The sequence below is a fragment of the Populus alba genome, chromosome 12 (assembly GCF_005239225.2).
Source record: "Populus alba chromosome 12, ASM523922v2, whole genome shotgun sequence".
NCBI classification, from domain to species: domain Eukaryota; kingdom Viridiplantae; phylum Streptophyta; class Magnoliopsida; order Malpighiales; family Salicaceae; genus Populus; species Populus alba.
The window spans coordinates 14,414,168-14,430,705 of NC_133295.1; the positions used below are offsets into that span (position 1 = coordinate 14,414,168).

A 16,538-nucleotide genomic window follows, 5' to 3' on the forward strand; every position below is an offset into this window, starting at 1 on the left:
TTTATTATATTACAAATGATTTTTAATTTCATCATCTGTGACTTTTTAACCTTACAAGTTTAGTTCTAATTCTTTTAATTGCAATTTTTTTGTTTGCGATATTGTTATTTTGGATTTCATCCTCATTAGGTTTGTTCTTGTTAGATTTTATCCCTTTTTTTATTGTTTTTTTTTCTCTTACAAGTTTTTTTATTAATAATTTTTTCAATGGTTTCATTTTTTAAAATTAAATTGAATGACATTTAAGCTTATTGATTGAACTTGGATCTATGATTTAACAAATTGTAATTTTTTAGATTGTACTAGGTTCTCCCGGTTCCCCTATTTCTTTAAGCTAATGTCTTCTATTTTTTTTTTTTTGTTAAGTTTGACTCTCTTTTTTTCATGGTTTTCCTTCAATTAAATTAACACTGAATTGTTTGATAATTTTTCTTTTCTTTCATTATTTCTTTATTGATTTATTTACTGTTTGGATTGAATCTTGATTTTATTTAACACACTGAATTAAAATAATAATAATAAATTGATTTAAAAAAACTAAAAAAATACTAAATTGATTTCTTTTCTTCGGTATTATTTAAAAAAAATTAAAACAATATAGAATTTTGTTTTTTAAAAATTAAATCAAATCTTATCTTAGTTTGGATTGAATCTTGATTTAACATACTAAATTGATTATGTTTAACTAGGTGAATTCTTGATTTAATTCAATATAAAACCCAATTTAAATAATTTCTCGAGTTAATAAATGCAAAACTTTACCGGGCTTTGTACAAACCCACTCAAGTTTCTTTCTCGAACAAGTGGAGAACGCCCAGAGGAGTCCAAGAATAAAACGCCTCCTTCGAGAAAAAATCTCAGTCAGATGGGCCTAAAAGAGCAAAGAGTGAGGTTTTCACAGGCAGGCCTTGTTAGAGGTCTTGGACATCAAGCAGCCCAAATAAGTAAAATTGATGAAGCCCGTAAACTTCAACCTGGGTTGCAGTTTGGTACTGCTTCTTTAAGACCTTACAATCATACCCTTTCCATGAACACTGGGCTGTGGCTCTAAAGGTCATGATCATAACCGGCCTCATCATCCAACCCTACAAGTACATCTTCTATAGCGAAATGACTTGACTTTACCATATCTTGTAAGACACGGTTTCCACCACAGAAACAAATAATTTCTTAATCTGATTGTCGAAATAAAGATAAGAGTTTAATTTTAATACCTTTTTTATAAAAATTGTAAGCAAGTTCAATTCTTAACAAAAAAAAAAATATATTTTTAATCTATTAGTAAATATAAATCACTATGTTTGGAAAAATGAAATGAGTAAAGAGGGACACCTCTTATTTTTGCAATTTCTTATTTTCCATATGGATGGTTTGCTTGTTAAAAAATTGAGTGTATTTTTAGCTAATTGCATAAATAAAAAACATATAAAAAAAAACAAACACAATCGAAACCTTGTAAAAAATTCAAGAAAAAAATTGGGCGTAGATGGTGGATACAAATTGCAAGATTTGATAATGTTTGGAAACGCGGTTATACCCGAGTTTCAAAAAAAATATATTATTTTTTGTTAAAAATTAATTTTTTTATATTTTGGATCATTTTGATGTGCTGATCTTAAAAATAATTTTTTTAAAATAAAAAAAATATCTTTTTTATACGTTTTAGTATGAAAAATATTTTAAAAAGCAACTATAATTATATTTTTAAATAGATCATAGTGGAGCTTGACAAAAGCTATAAAATCAAATCCAAAACAAGAACTCTCAATTTTTTTTATCTCAAAGAAAGTAACCCTAAGTTCAATTTGCAAACCTTTCCCTAAAATTAATCAAAATAAATTTTAAAATTTCTAAACCAATTACCAAATTAAACACTTCCAACGACTTGGAGACAAAATCAACCATATAATTAATATCATTGTACAACCCCGAACCTGGGCATCAAAATTCTTAAAACAACCACACCATTACTACAAAGCCATATCACCGGCTTGACCCACTAGTTCTGGTCGGGTTGAATAACAATGCATCACATCTTAAAGCAGATACTTGCTTTACATCTTTCCCTTTTACATTAAATTCTCTGTTTTTACCTGGGTTTAGGTTTCTTTTGTCGTGTACGAGGCATTTGGATTTAGGCCTGGCTAATATTTTTTTTAACCTTTTTTACGGGTGGTAAATTTGGTCAAGGAGGCACGATCTGCAAAGGGGGTGGCCTGTGGTAGTAGCATCATCATGAAGGTCATGTATTTACACAATTGTACATGTTCAGACTGCAATTTCAAGAGCAGTATTTGGGTATTTACTTCTTTTTAGAAGGATTACCTTCCGGTTCCAGAAAAAAAGGAAAAAGTCGAAGAATAAGCCCTGTTCAGCAGCATCTTAACAAGATTTCAGAAGCTATGGCCAGGCCTGATTGCCAGGTGCATGCATCAATGTGAAATGGACGTCCTGCCCTACCCTATCACCCTCTCTCTCTCTCTCTCTCTCTCTCTCTCTCTCTCTATGTAAATGTATATGTTTGAAAAGATTTAAGGGAATAGTTTCTGTTTTTGTGTTTTGTTGATGCAGCCAAACCAAAAAAGATGTTATTTTCCATCTTTTTTTCGCTAGTTTACGAAATATTCTTGATAATTATGCTATTTTTTATATAAAAAAACCATATGGCGGCATATAAACTATGGAGAAGTACTTTTTTTCAATAATAATAATAACAATAATCAAGAATAAAAAGTTCACATCTCAGGGCTAAATGCCATGTGTGAGTCGCTGTCATGAAAGCAAAACAAAATCATGAAATGCTAGTAGAGGTATGCATCTCTGTTTGCCACAAAAAAAAAAAAAAAAAAAAATTGGAGCAAAATCATGTTCTAACTTTTTTAAACATCAATATGTGCTTTCTCACTCACAATCCACTTCTCATCAATGTATGGTAAAATAGTAATGGATTGTCATTGCATATGGTACGAGAAATATTTTTTGGATAGCTTTTAATTACCGTCTCAAAATAAAAGTGATAAAATATATATGTTTTGTTGTATCTTTTATTCTAAAAAAAAAAAAAAAATTCACTTTAAAATTGCTCAAAAAAAAATTATTTTATGTTTAATTGGGTCACAAAAAATAAATAAATGTTCTAGATAGAAAAGTATTGAGAATTTTAATATTATGTTACAATTCATATTATTTTTAATTTTTTTTTTTATAAATCAAACTAGGTTTTCATTTCTTAGATAAGAATATTTTTATTAGTTTATATGTAAACATCCACTTTAATATTATGTTTTTTTTTTTTATTTTATTTTCAGTTTAATTCTCCTTTTTTAACTTCTTTTTTTTATTATTCTATTGAGTTAGCTCTTAATAATTGATTTTTTATTTCACCCCACCATTTTTTAATCTAAAAATATATTTTCTTGTATTTTCTATTCTAAAAAAAAATAAAATTCAATTTAAAATGGTTCAAAAAACAAATTTATTTTGTGTCTATTTGGGACATGAAAAAAAATAAATGTTTTAGATAGAAAAGTATTGAAATGTTATTAAATTAAACTAAATCCAACCATTTTTTTCATTTTGTTTTTTTTTTTTAATCTTTTTCTCATTTGCCCTCCCCGCATGGTATCATGATCTTATAAAAACACTTTAAAACAAAACTATAATAAACAAATTCAAGAAGTAGGCTATTTAATAATTTTAGATAATATCATAACAATCTCAAGGGATTGACGAGGTGCTTAAGAAAGCATGCTCTCGCCTTTGACTTTCTGTATTAAAATCTTGAGGGTAGCATCCACAAAAATTGAAATCTCTCTAAATCTATCAAATCATCATGGAAAATATGCTTTTAAATTATTCAAAGAGAAGACTTAGGATACAGGATAGAGCTGTGTGGTGAGATATGATTTGTTTTCTATAGAACCCACGCAGAAAATAAGAAAAAACAAGAAAACTTGCTTTTGGTGGTTGTTTTTTATGCATTAAATGAGTTGTACATTAAAAAAAATATAATTATAGCTCATTATATCTTTATCCCAGACACTCTCTTCGTCTTGATTAACATCCTTATCAATGAAAAAAAAAGAAGAGAATATCAGAACTTTTGAAAACTAAAAATGAAAAATCAGGAAAATTTAAACTAAAGTTATATGAGGGGAGCATAATGAATTCATAGAGGCTAAAATAAAGCTTGCAAACTTCTGTCTTCTGGGGCAGTACTATACAAGACCAGAAATGGGAAGAAGACACGCACCTCCAACCTTTTTCACCTTTGAAGTTCCCCCTTTTGTACAAAGCTCGACACATATTTCTCATAATTTCCATGGTTGTACACTAGTTAAGAGAGAAACCAGTAAAATAAAAATAAAATCAGTTAAAAAAAAAAAAAAAGAGCACTAATATTTAAGGAGAAATTGAAGAGACATCACGCGGGATTGCCCTACGTATGTCCTCCATTGTCCATATGGAAGTGACACTAGAAAACGACTGAATAACAACAGAGACATTCACGACTCTCCCTCTGTCCCTCTTCAATTCAGCCCATCTTTTTTTTTTTTTTTTCATTTTTTTTGAAAAAGTAAAATTCAAAAACTTCCAATACAACTCTTTATTTAACCAAAGTTTCAAAACGTAAAAGTTCCCTTAAAGTAACTTTGTTGTCTTGGCATGTTTAAAAAAAAATTAAAAGAAAACAATAAACAACCTATATTAACCTTACTAAACTAACTTAATTTATAACTCGAGCATAGAATCCACTAAATTTGATTATTTTATTTTATTATATGATAAAAATATAAAAATTAATTTAAAATTAAAGAATAAAATTTAAAAAAAAAAACCTCAGGTGCTTAAGCCTAATGACATACACACCTAAGTTTTTTTCTTAAAAACAAAATGCATGAACTAATTTTTTTTTTCAAGGGATCGTTTGCCTCTCTCTATTTTTCTTTTAAAATAAGTAACAAGCATTGCATCACTTTCTAAGTTATAACTTAGATTTCAACCACCGCTATAATGATAAGAAAAATCAAGAGGAGGGGGTTTTTTGGTTGAGAATTCATTTTCAACTCATATTTATCTAAAAAAAACTTTTTAAACATCATAAAAATCTCACCAAATTATCTAGTAATCTGAAAACACTTCAAAATCACCTAAAAAAAAAAAAATGAAAACTAATTTAATGAAAAATCTCTGGACTGAGCTCAATCTCATTTCTTAGGGATATTCAAAAAAAAAAACCATTGACACATGAATTTCTTCACCAAATAAAGGGTAAACTAAAGATTTTCTCTCTTATCATGTTGGGAAAAAACCCCTAAACTGCTCTCATATTAGTTTATCCTTTTATCTCCACTGCACCTATTTTTATGTATATTGTGCACGGATAAACATACATGAAGCTAACAAACTAAAGGAAACTGTAAGAAGCTAGTGGACAAAGAGAGAAAGAAAAGAAAATTCAGTCATCACCATCCTATTTTGTTACAAATTAAGAGTGGTAAAACACTCAGCCTTATTTTTCAGTTTCTCCTCTTATAGCAAAAAACCCATTAACATAAAGTTTGTGTTTCACTCCCATACAAGTTTTAACCCCAGCACGACCTAATTGTGCGAACTTTTTGAAGGGCTAGCTTGACAGTGATGTAATTAGAGGGCAGATAAATAAAAGATAAATATTAAAGATAATAAAGGGAGATGATAATTCATTGTTTCTTAAATTTGTTTATTGTTCTTATGTTTTCTTCCTCAAGAGGGCCAGAGAAATGGGGAGAGGAAAGGTGGTTTTGGAGAGGATAGAGAACAAGATCAATCGTCAGGTAACTTTCTCCAAGAGAAGAAATGGTTTGCTCAAAAAAGCGTATGAACTCTCGCTTCTTTGCGATGCTGAGGTTGCTCTTATCATCTTTTCTAGCCATGGCAAGCTTTTTGAGTTTAGTAGCATTGAGTAAGCTTATCTTTCTCCCCACCTTTTCGTTTATTTATATTCCTATCTTCCTCTCCTGCTTTCTTGCTGTTGTTTGCTTCAAGATTCATTCACCAAACTTTAGCACAAATGATATAGAGAAAGAGGGAGGGAGATTTGGTTAACACACAGACTTCCTCAGTTCCTTGGATCCACAAGGGAGGGAGATCGGATTTCTTTCTCTCTTTTTTCTTTTTTTAATCTTTTAAATTGGGGTTTTCAAGTACTACTTAATTCCCAATGCTATCTCGACACGTTTTTGTGTGTCCTTTGTTATCCATGACGCCTCTACAGTCTTCTCAGACTGACAGGTTCGGTTAGGGGGGGTGTCTAGGGTTTCTGTCTCTCTTTTGTCTCCACTGAGACATGTGTCCAGCCAGATTCAAAACTAGGAGTTTATGGAAGAGTCAAATCATGGCATCTTTAATTCCTCGTCTATATTGTTCTTGATCTTTCTCAAGAATCAAGGTAATGACGCGCCAAAACCTGGATGAGGTGAACCGATGGCTTTGGTGCGATTACTTTCCTGACAACATTAATGGTATCTTTCTCTTAGTATTATATATGCTGTGGGTAGGAAGTGAGATCTTCTGGCCACGAACAGTATCATCACCATCCTTCAGGTTCTGGGCATGCATTTGATGTGATTGTGTAATGTGTCTGAATAGTTCTTCCTTCCTTTTCTAATCTGCCTCTGCATTCTGATGTCATTGCTTTATGATTTGAACAGTTCTTTAAATTTGGAGCATTGTTTCTCCTCTGTTGACTTCTAGTGATGATGCACATGAGAGTAACATGGCAAAAGCTTTTGTTGTTTGTCCTTCAAATTCCCAATGGAACATACCCAACTCTATCACTAGCTAGGAGCCAGTGAAGAATGAATAAGTGTGTTGTCTGTGTGTGTGTGTGTGTATCAATTACTAAATTCATAATTATATATAAAATTATGAATTCTTTAAAAATCTTAATTGACTACTATGCATTTAAAATAATAATAACATTATAATAAATCATCAATACTAATAAGTAAATTCAACCTCACCTCTGATTGAGAAAAATATTAATATTGGTAAAATTTAAAATAATAAAAATTAGGCTCTTTTAGAATGAACCCTAAAACAAATGTTAGTCCCATATTTTCATTACTGTATACCTCATAAAAACCTAAATACAAAAAAAAAAAGTTTTAAAAAATGTTTAAAAATAACTAGATACAAATATAAAGTGTAAAATCCAAAAATATTTAAGTTAAATTATAATTCATCAAGTTTTTTAAAATTAATCATTAGTTAATTTCCTATAAATCTTTTTTTATTTTATTTTGGTCTTACGTTATTTTTCATTCTTTTGTACTGATATTATTGATGTTAGAAAATGAATGATTTATAAAAAAAACTACGTTTAAACATTTCATTCATGCAAGTATCATTAATTTATATTCACACTTTTTTGGAACTTTTATTACTAGGTATATATCAATTTTTTTAGTAAAAATTTATTTTGAGAAAACAAATTATGTTTAAATCAACCATTATAATAAAATTAACTTTTAATGGTGTTTATTAAAAAAAAACTTACTAAACTAAATGTTATAATAGATATACATTATAATGACATTTTATAGTTTCTTTAGTATATATTTTTAGTGGAATTTTTCTTATTTTGAGTGGTAATTGTGATATATCTTTACATTTGTTTCAAATATTACTTAATGACATTTGAAAAAAAATACCTTTAGACCCAATTAATATAATTTAATTACCAAATCTCTGTCTAATTAACTCTTATTCATATTACGCATACTTAAATTAATATTTTCACAATATTTTTTCCCTATCTTTTATTAGATTTGAACTTGAAATAATAACATTACAAGTAAACTAATTTAGCACTTTTTTTTATATTAATATTTAAGGTTGTGTTTGGTTAGTATTCTAGAAACGAAATGACAAATATAGAAAAGACAAAAACATATTTGATTGGAGGGACAAACAAAGATATAAAATAAATCTAGATATAAAATAAATCTATCTTTTATCTTTATGATAATTTTAGAGTGAATTTTTATATTTTTAAAAAATAAGGTACAAGAAGACATATCCCATTAATTGTCTTTTTATCTCTTATATCTCAATGTAGTAATCAAACAATACCTAACATAATCGCATGGGATGAAATCATACTTCTCATTATATAACAGAAAAACTCTACTTTATTTTGTTTTTAATAAAACATGAATATTTATTAAAGTACAAAAAAGGGAAAAAAACATAGGACATGAAAGGATTTCTTACAACCTTTTATCTTTTTTGGTGTCATAATCATATTAATCACTATATACAAAAAAGGAAGGAATTTTTTTAGAAAAGGAATTTAAATTATGAAAAAGAGGTTCAAGATACAAGTACCAAAAAAAGAATAGGAAGAAAAAAAAAAGGGTATTTTTATTTATTTATATTGATTTGGTGGCATGATCGAGTGGTAAGGTAAGGGACTACAAATCTTTTTTTTCCTATCCCAAATCTGGGTGTCATCTAATCAACAAAAAAAATGAAATACCTTATTCTGTTTTGCCTATAAAACTTGTTGAATTTGTCCCTAATACAAGCAACGAAGAAAAAAGACTCGTAATTTTCCAATAGCATCTTTGCTTATTTTGTTTGTGCTTAATATTTCCTGATTCTACCAGTAATCATATACGCATTTCTTATACTTAATTGGTTCTAATTAAATGAATTGGATTTTTTGGATTGTTTCATTAATGGTATTGGACAAAATCTTTTTTTTTTTTTAACTCTGCACCATCGATAATAATATTGATATTGATGACAAATATTATTATTAGTGACTATTATTTGTATTAGTGACTATTATTAGTGAAAAATAATGAAAAAAAAAAAAGAACAATACTAGCAAAATTCCTTCAGATAAAAGACATAATTCATATGAATATAGTAAATCTCGCTTGGGCTACTATGATGGTAGTTTTTACATTTTCCTTTTAACTCATAGTAGTATGAGGTAGAAGTGGACTCTAGAGATACTACTAATTAAGTTGAGAAATAAAACTCTATCAATTTTTTTATAGATCTTTCTAGAAAGACTTTTTAATTTAACTATTTTAAATTAAACTATTTATATTGAAATTTCTAAATTCTATTGATTCGTGTGGAGTAATTTATTCTATAAATAATATCTTTTTAATCATAATAAAATAGATATTTTAATATTTTGTGCTCATATTTTAAAAGTAAAAAGAAGACAAATGATATAAAAGTTATTCCAGCAAAATTCTTTCTAAGTTCTTTATTTTGATAACTGACTCTTATTCTAATTATATATAGACAATAAGAAACAACAAAACCTTTTTTAGTTATTATTCAAAATAGAAAAAAAAATCTTATACATACCTGAGTGTTTACGAATGATGCTTGTGTTTGTTAAATAGTTAAATATAATAATTATTTTTTTTTGTAAAAAAATTTAATTAAAGTCCCTACATGCTAAGTAAAAAGAAATTAATGCCGCCTTATTTAATTAAACATGAAACAAAACCTTTTAGTGTATCAATTTAATTAGCAAAGAGGTGGTGTAACCTTAAAGAAGAAAAATAAAGGAAAGAGGATTTGAATGATTTTTCTCTTTATACTTTTTCTTAATTTTGTTGCTTCCACTTATTTTTATAAATTAATTTAATATTGGTTTATTATTTGTTTCTTTTTAATCAGTATGAACAGTATCCTTCAGCGATATCGACAATGTTGCTACAACACACAAGACATCAACATTCCTGAAGAAGGCTCACATGTTTGTTTTATTCATCTTATTTTAATCCTTAGACTAATTTGACAATTCTTATTTCTTATTCATGAACTTAATTCTTTTTTTTTTGTTACAATATCTTTTTAAATGCATTAATTTGTTCTTCTTTTTTGATCAATTCTAGAACTTATACCAAGAGGTCTCCAGGTTAAGGGCAAAATGTGAGACTCTTCAACGCTCTCAAAGGTGATCTTATTTTTTAATGTCTTCATTTTTTTCTAAATAAAATAAAATAAAAATAAGTATTTTAAAATGCGACTAAAAATACTTAATGGTAGATACAATCTCGTTTCTAGAGGGAGGAGAGAAGCAAATATTTCTTTCCTAAGTGGGGTTTGATTGAATTTGAGGCCCTTTCTATCCTTTAAGCTCTGTACTGGATCTAGAAGGAATAGAGGGAGTAAGGTCACGAATTTGAATTACATCCATTTTATATAAATAGTAAAATAAGAAATACTCTAAAAAATGTGAAAAAAAAATTGTTTCTCATGCTACTGTTTACCAAGAAACAAATCACTATGAATTGCCACAATGATTTTTTTAGTTCCTCTACTTTTTTCTTTGATTACACCTTTATAGACCCAAATTGATGGCCAATTAGGCATATTTACTAAGGAAATGAAAGATTCAATATAAGAGAATAAAATGAAAAACACGACAAAATAGATGATTTCTCTAAACTTGGAGCTAAACATACACTTTGGTCCTTCAACTTCTCAAATTATAAACTTTCAATCCTTAAAAATTTCTGAAATTCAATTTTAATCTCAAGTTTTATTTTTCTTATTTTTGGTCCTTAGTTTGAGAAATGAGAGAGAAAGCGGCTAGATTATGATAACAAAAACAAGTGATTTTGGTGTGTGTGTGTATTTTATGGAGAAAGCTTTTGCAAGGTGTTTTTTTTTTTTTCTCTTAAACTTGTGTGAAATGATAGATTTGAATCCAAAAAGTTTTTTAGTTTCAGGTTAATTCCGGACTTCAAAGCTATTGTTTGGGTTGTTAGGGGCTATTGATATGTTTTTATAAGGTGTTTAGAGTATTTTTTTTGTTTGTTTTATTTTGCCAAGTTGAAAATGAGTTTTTCTTGGTTTGAAACAGACAGGTCTGATTTCCAACTATCGAAGGTTGCCAAAATCTAAGCAATTCAAACAATGTTTTCAAAGCATTAAGGGGTGGACAACTTGTTGTCCGCTCTTCAAGAAATTTTTTTTAACAATAAGGCACATGCGTGTGGGCTACTCTAGGCCTGCATCCCTGGGCCTTTTTATGGAGGCCCAATAGCTCTGGTCCTTCTTATCCTGATAGACTAAGTTTTTATTTTATTTTATTTTTATCCATTAAAATTGCATTTTTTTTTTATAGTTTTCTTGTTTATTTTGTTTTTCAATTTTATCACTTGATATTTGGTTGATTATTAGTTGGACAATATAATTTGTTTTGGTTTGATTTTCTTTTCCAATCACTTTAATATTTTGATGGCTCTTAATTTTATAGATGTGTATTTTAGATAATAAAAATACTATAAAAAAATATTGAATCCAATTGAGTCCATGACCCGGGTCATAATTTTGTGCATAAATGGTTTTCAATTTATTTAATTAGATGTATGCATGAATTTTTCGAATTCCGCTTGAGATTTCTTTATGTACAAAAACACGTGTTAAAGGTTTGCATATACACTTTTTTTTTAAGAAAGAAAAAAATAATATTCGACCCACGGCGAAGTGAATATTAAATAGCTTGTACCATTTTATTTTTAGAACATGCTAATAAATTAGAGAATTAAATATGTTTCTTCTTCAGGAATTTTCTTGGAGAAGATCTTGAACCACTTGCATTTAAAGAGTTGGAGAAGATTGAGAAACAGCTTGACAAAACTCTCTCACAAGCTAGGCAAAGGAAGGTACGTACATACCTTTACACATGCATTATGTTTAAACTCAAAGATTTATATAATTTCTTACCAATTATAAAAACTAGTGTGAAATGGTGTGAATTTATTGGCTAAAAAATGATACAATTTTTATGTGAATTGTTCGCCCCTGTTTAAAATCTCTCCAGTTTTTATCTCAAGTCTCAGGGGCTGGGCTCACTTTCTATGGACCATTGCAAAGTTCTTCAATGTTATCTACTTGCTAGTATTTTGTACCAAAATACTCTTCAGGTTGATGATATAGTTGCTATTGAAATATTATAATTATTATACAGTCATTTTATTATTATCTTGAAATAGAAATGAATCCTCTTATATATCTTAATTTGAAAGGATAAAAATTCATTTTAGAACTGTTTGAAAAATATATTTATTTTATATTTTTATCTGTTTACCTTCAATAGATTTTCTTATCTTAATTTGTAGGTGACTTTTTGGCAATTAGGGTTACATATTCTTTCTTTTTAGGTTTTGAAAGTAGTCAGCATTGTTTTCTACGTTTGGTGTTCCTGTCTAATGATGGTTTTTAAGACTTCTGCTGCAGAGTGGCCTACATTGTTCCCTTTCGATCTCCTTGCTGGCCTTTTAGAGCTAGCTATTCTTTATAATATTTAATAAAGATCATCTTTCAAATGGTAAAATCGTTAAAGATGACCATAACAATGCTCTTAATTTCTCCTCATCAATGCAGACACAACTGATGTTTGATAAAATGGAAGAGTTACGCCAAAAGGTAAGATTGCATTGCTCCCCCCACCAACTTTGCTTCCATCAACTGCTACATCTATGGCAGCCTTAATAGCCTCTGCAAACTTCTCACCCTCCCTTAATTTGACTCTCTGGGGAAGTGTCACGATCAAATCGAAGAGAAGGTTTAATGCAATTGACAATGGCGGTTAAAGACTTGCTCAAGCTGTGGTGGACTGAAAACAGAATCATTGTTACAAAATTTGATCATCTTTCTTATGATGCAGGAACAAGAACTTGAAGAGGAAAACAAACAGCTCAAGACCAAGGTATTCTTCTTAATTTCTCGACCTTGCACATACATACAAGTCACATGAAATGTAATCCAAATTGTGTATGATGGTAATGCATGGAAGCTGTTTATTGTCTTCATACAAGGAGGGGATTAAGCTGGTTAATTAAGTTTGCTGATGGTTTTTGAAATTTCAGCTAGAGGAAGTTGTTCTGCGTCTCCCAGCTATTCAAGTTGTAGGAGACCATAGCAAGGCGGATGGATATAAGCATTCTGAACCTCTACCCACTTTACAGATGGGGTATGCCACTTTCTTCTTCCTCTTTAATTTAGTGAACTATGTTGGATGTATTATATATATATTATTGAATCACAAATAAATTATTAAAAATAAAATATGTTAATGTGAAAAATAATTTTTTAAAAATAAAAAAAATATATTATTTTAAATCATAATTACTATTACACTCCCGAGCACTTCTTTAGGATCCTTTTGATAACGCGGACAACCACAACTTACATCAACATTTTTAAATGGCCACTTAATGTATGTAGGATATGTATATGCACGCGCGCATGGTTATTAAGTGTTCATAATTAATATTTAGAGAATAAATTCTTAATTTCTCAAAATTAATTAAATAAAATTCCCAAGCCCTAAAAGCTTTAGTCTCAAACTTATTACAAGTACTTGTAGTGTGTGGAAGCTTATGTACATTTAGGACTTTAATTTAACCCAACCTTATTAAGTACAATACTGGTTAATTAACTCTTAAGATAACAGCATTAAATTAATCCTGACTTATAATTAATTTTATCACATGGTTTAATAAGTAAATTTTGACTTTCAATGAAGCTTTTGTTTACAAAAAATTGACTTGAGCATGATATATATAGAAGTAACTTTTTGTTCACTTAACCTAAAACAATTTTTTTTTTTGGCACAAAAAATGTTTCTTGTGCAAACAGGCACCATCAATTTGTTTACCAAGAACAAGCCTTTGATGCCAGGACTAACGTTCCAGGAAAGAGCAACCCTACTCCAAGATGGCTCTCGTGAAGTATTATAAGTCCTTCAACATGCATTTACAGGTGTGTGTGTGTGTGTATGATGAGATATTAATGGGTTCCAAAATTGTTGATGTTAATTTGATGAACATGAGCGTGTTTAATTAGCTCAAGTAATTAACGACATTGCAGTATTTATTCTAATTAAAGCATGATTTGGAACTGTTTGAGATTTGGCTATCTGTACTGCTTGATTTAAATGTTATTAATAAAGCTCTGTCAAAGCATGTCCTCTGGAAAAGTATCTAGCCAAACTCGGGACCAATTGGTCCATGTAGAAAATTATATCTTCATCGATTTAAAAATTTCCATATCATGTTAAAAAAACTATTTATGTTTAAGAGTTTAATTAAGTTATTAGATGAGGTATTAATATATTATTTATATTATTTTCTTATAAATATAACTGTATAGAATGAGAGGCTAGCTAGGCTGCAGGGGAAAAAACAAAAGAAAGGACTAGGTAGGACTTGTTAACCATGACAGATTTTGTGGGTTCGGGCTGCCATTCATTACAGTAGCGAATTGATTGAGATTGATTTTTAGCTCAACAACGTTTTGAATGTTCCACCATAATTCTTCCTTTAACCTTTCAGTTTTGATCTCGACGGCTCACTCCGATTCAGGCCACTGATTCTATGAAAAAACCTACCGGTTCCCACCCGGTTTAATGGGTTCAATTACATAGATAGTCTTTTATCATAACCGAATCAGTTGAATCCCTGGTTTACCAATTCATCATTTGAACCTACCACTCCGGTCTGGTTTTAATAACAATGATTGGATTTTGACTCTAAAAGTATATTTTTTTAGTTTATATGCACATGTTATGTTGTGGATTGAATCAATTTTTTTTTGAAATCTAATAAAAAATATATAAGTTGTAGAGAACTATTTAATATTGTTTTTTAATTTAGTCCAACAAGTTAATTTTAAAATCTCCTGATTTAATTTATTATTTATTTCGAATTTAAAATTAAACCATATAAAAATAACTCCAATAAAATTCAATCAACTTGGCCGAGATTGTCGTAGTTGTAGATGTTGCTAGAATGGTAATTATAAATAAAAAGTTTTTGGTCGAAATTTGTTTTTTCAGTGATATTGGAGGGTGAATTGAGTTATTGGAGTTAAGATTTTGGAAGGACTACGGTAATTTTCAAGGGCTTAATGTGCAAATATGCTTAAACTTCATGGACTAAAGTGATCTTTTGAAACTTTGGAGGGGCCCAACCATTGCTCGTACTTGAAATTATAAATAATATGAATCAAAAGCTAGAAAAGTGCCCGTTTGATATTGCGGTTAAACCTGCTTTTCAGAAAATTTTAATTTTTTTTTTGCTAAAATTGAGTACGGTTGGTACTTTTTGAATCGTTTTGATGTGCTGATATCAAAAATAATTTTTAAAAAATAAAAAAACAATATTGGTATGCTTTTCGGCACGAAAAGCTATTTGAAAAGCAACCGTTACCACACTTCCAAACACCCTGAAATCTGCTTTTCAATTCTTAACGATGAGCTCTTGTTGATGAGTCTTTTTCGAATTCTACAGCTAGCTCTTGTTTCATCAGACATAATTAATTGACTTTTCTATCAAAAATCCAAGAAAGAACGACATCATCATATGTGTAACATGGATGTAAAAGTCAAAGAAATTAACTTCAAATTTACAGACTTCCCCATGTCGTCTAGCTAGGGCTAATTCTAAGATAAAGTTTTTCTTAACGATGATGACGACAACAACCATTTCATGTCTTATTAATTTTGTTCATGTCTTCTATACAGCATATCCACAAACAAATTTCATGCATCCATGTCCTTCTTGCAAAAACAGTCACCCTCCTCGGTATATATATATATATGTTGAGAATTGAATTTCCAATTGGTAGAGAGGGTCGTCTCATTTTACTGAGAAATATCCCAATTTCAGTAGGTATCCCATTATCCTAAGAACAAATTGATGCATGATTACTGGTAATCTATATCTTATGTCAAGGGAAAATAATTTCATCGATCTTACTCGGATTGGATAAAACTTCCTATAATCTCCATGTTTTGATGGCATAAATTAGTTTTGATCCCTAATAAATTCATAGTAGGGAAATCAATTATGCCTATAATATGTGTAAATTGGAATAAAATGCCAAGAATAATCATTACTTGGTGATTAACATTAATCTTAATCTCAATCTCAATTTCTTGAAAGTAAATTCTGATTAGTGGTAGAGAATAATATAAATTATATCATAAAATCTCACATGACAGTTTAAACTATTAGATTGAGATAATTCTTTAAAATGATATCAAAGCTTTGATGACCAAGTGATTTTAAGTTCGAATCTCACTATCCTTATTTATTTGATAAAAATTAAGCATAAAATAATTAATGTAGGCATGTGCAAGTTTCAAGCCCAAAAGACTTTCATTTAAAGGGTGTATTAGAGAATAATATAAATCATATTATGAAATTTCACATAACAGTTTAAGCTATTAGGTTGAGATAATTCTTTGAAATGGTATCAAAAGCCTTGATGACCAAGTGATTTTAAGTTCAAAACTCACCATCCTTATTTATTTGATAAAAATTAAGCATAAGATAATTAATGTAGGCATGTGCAAGTTTCAAGCCCAAAGGCTTTCACTTGAAGGGGGTGTATTAAGAATAATATAAATTTATGTCTTAAAATCTCACCTAACAACTTAAGTTATTGAGTTAAAATAGTTTTTTAATAATTAAAAAAAAAAAAATCATGGTGCTAGGAGAATAATTATG

General features: G+C 29.0%; 1 protein-coding gene across 1 annotated transcript; it reads left to right on the top strand.

Moving 5' to 3' along the window:
• Positions 1-5,269: 5,269 nt before the first annotated feature.
• LOC118060661 (agamous-like MADS-box protein MADS3) lies at positions 5,270-13,935 on the top strand. Its single transcript, XM_035073924.2, has 8 exons — positions 5,270-5,944; positions 9,691-9,769; positions 9,909-9,970; positions 11,588-11,687; positions 12,409-12,450; positions 12,692-12,733; positions 12,894-12,997; positions 13,666-13,935. The coding sequence occupies exons 1-8, from the start codon at positions 5,763-5,765 to the stop codon at positions 13,754-13,756; spliced, it is 702 nt and encodes a 233-aa protein (XP_034929815.1). The 5' UTR covers positions 5,270-5,762; the 3' UTR covers positions 13,757-13,935.
• Positions 13,936-16,538: the final 2,603 nt, after the last annotated feature.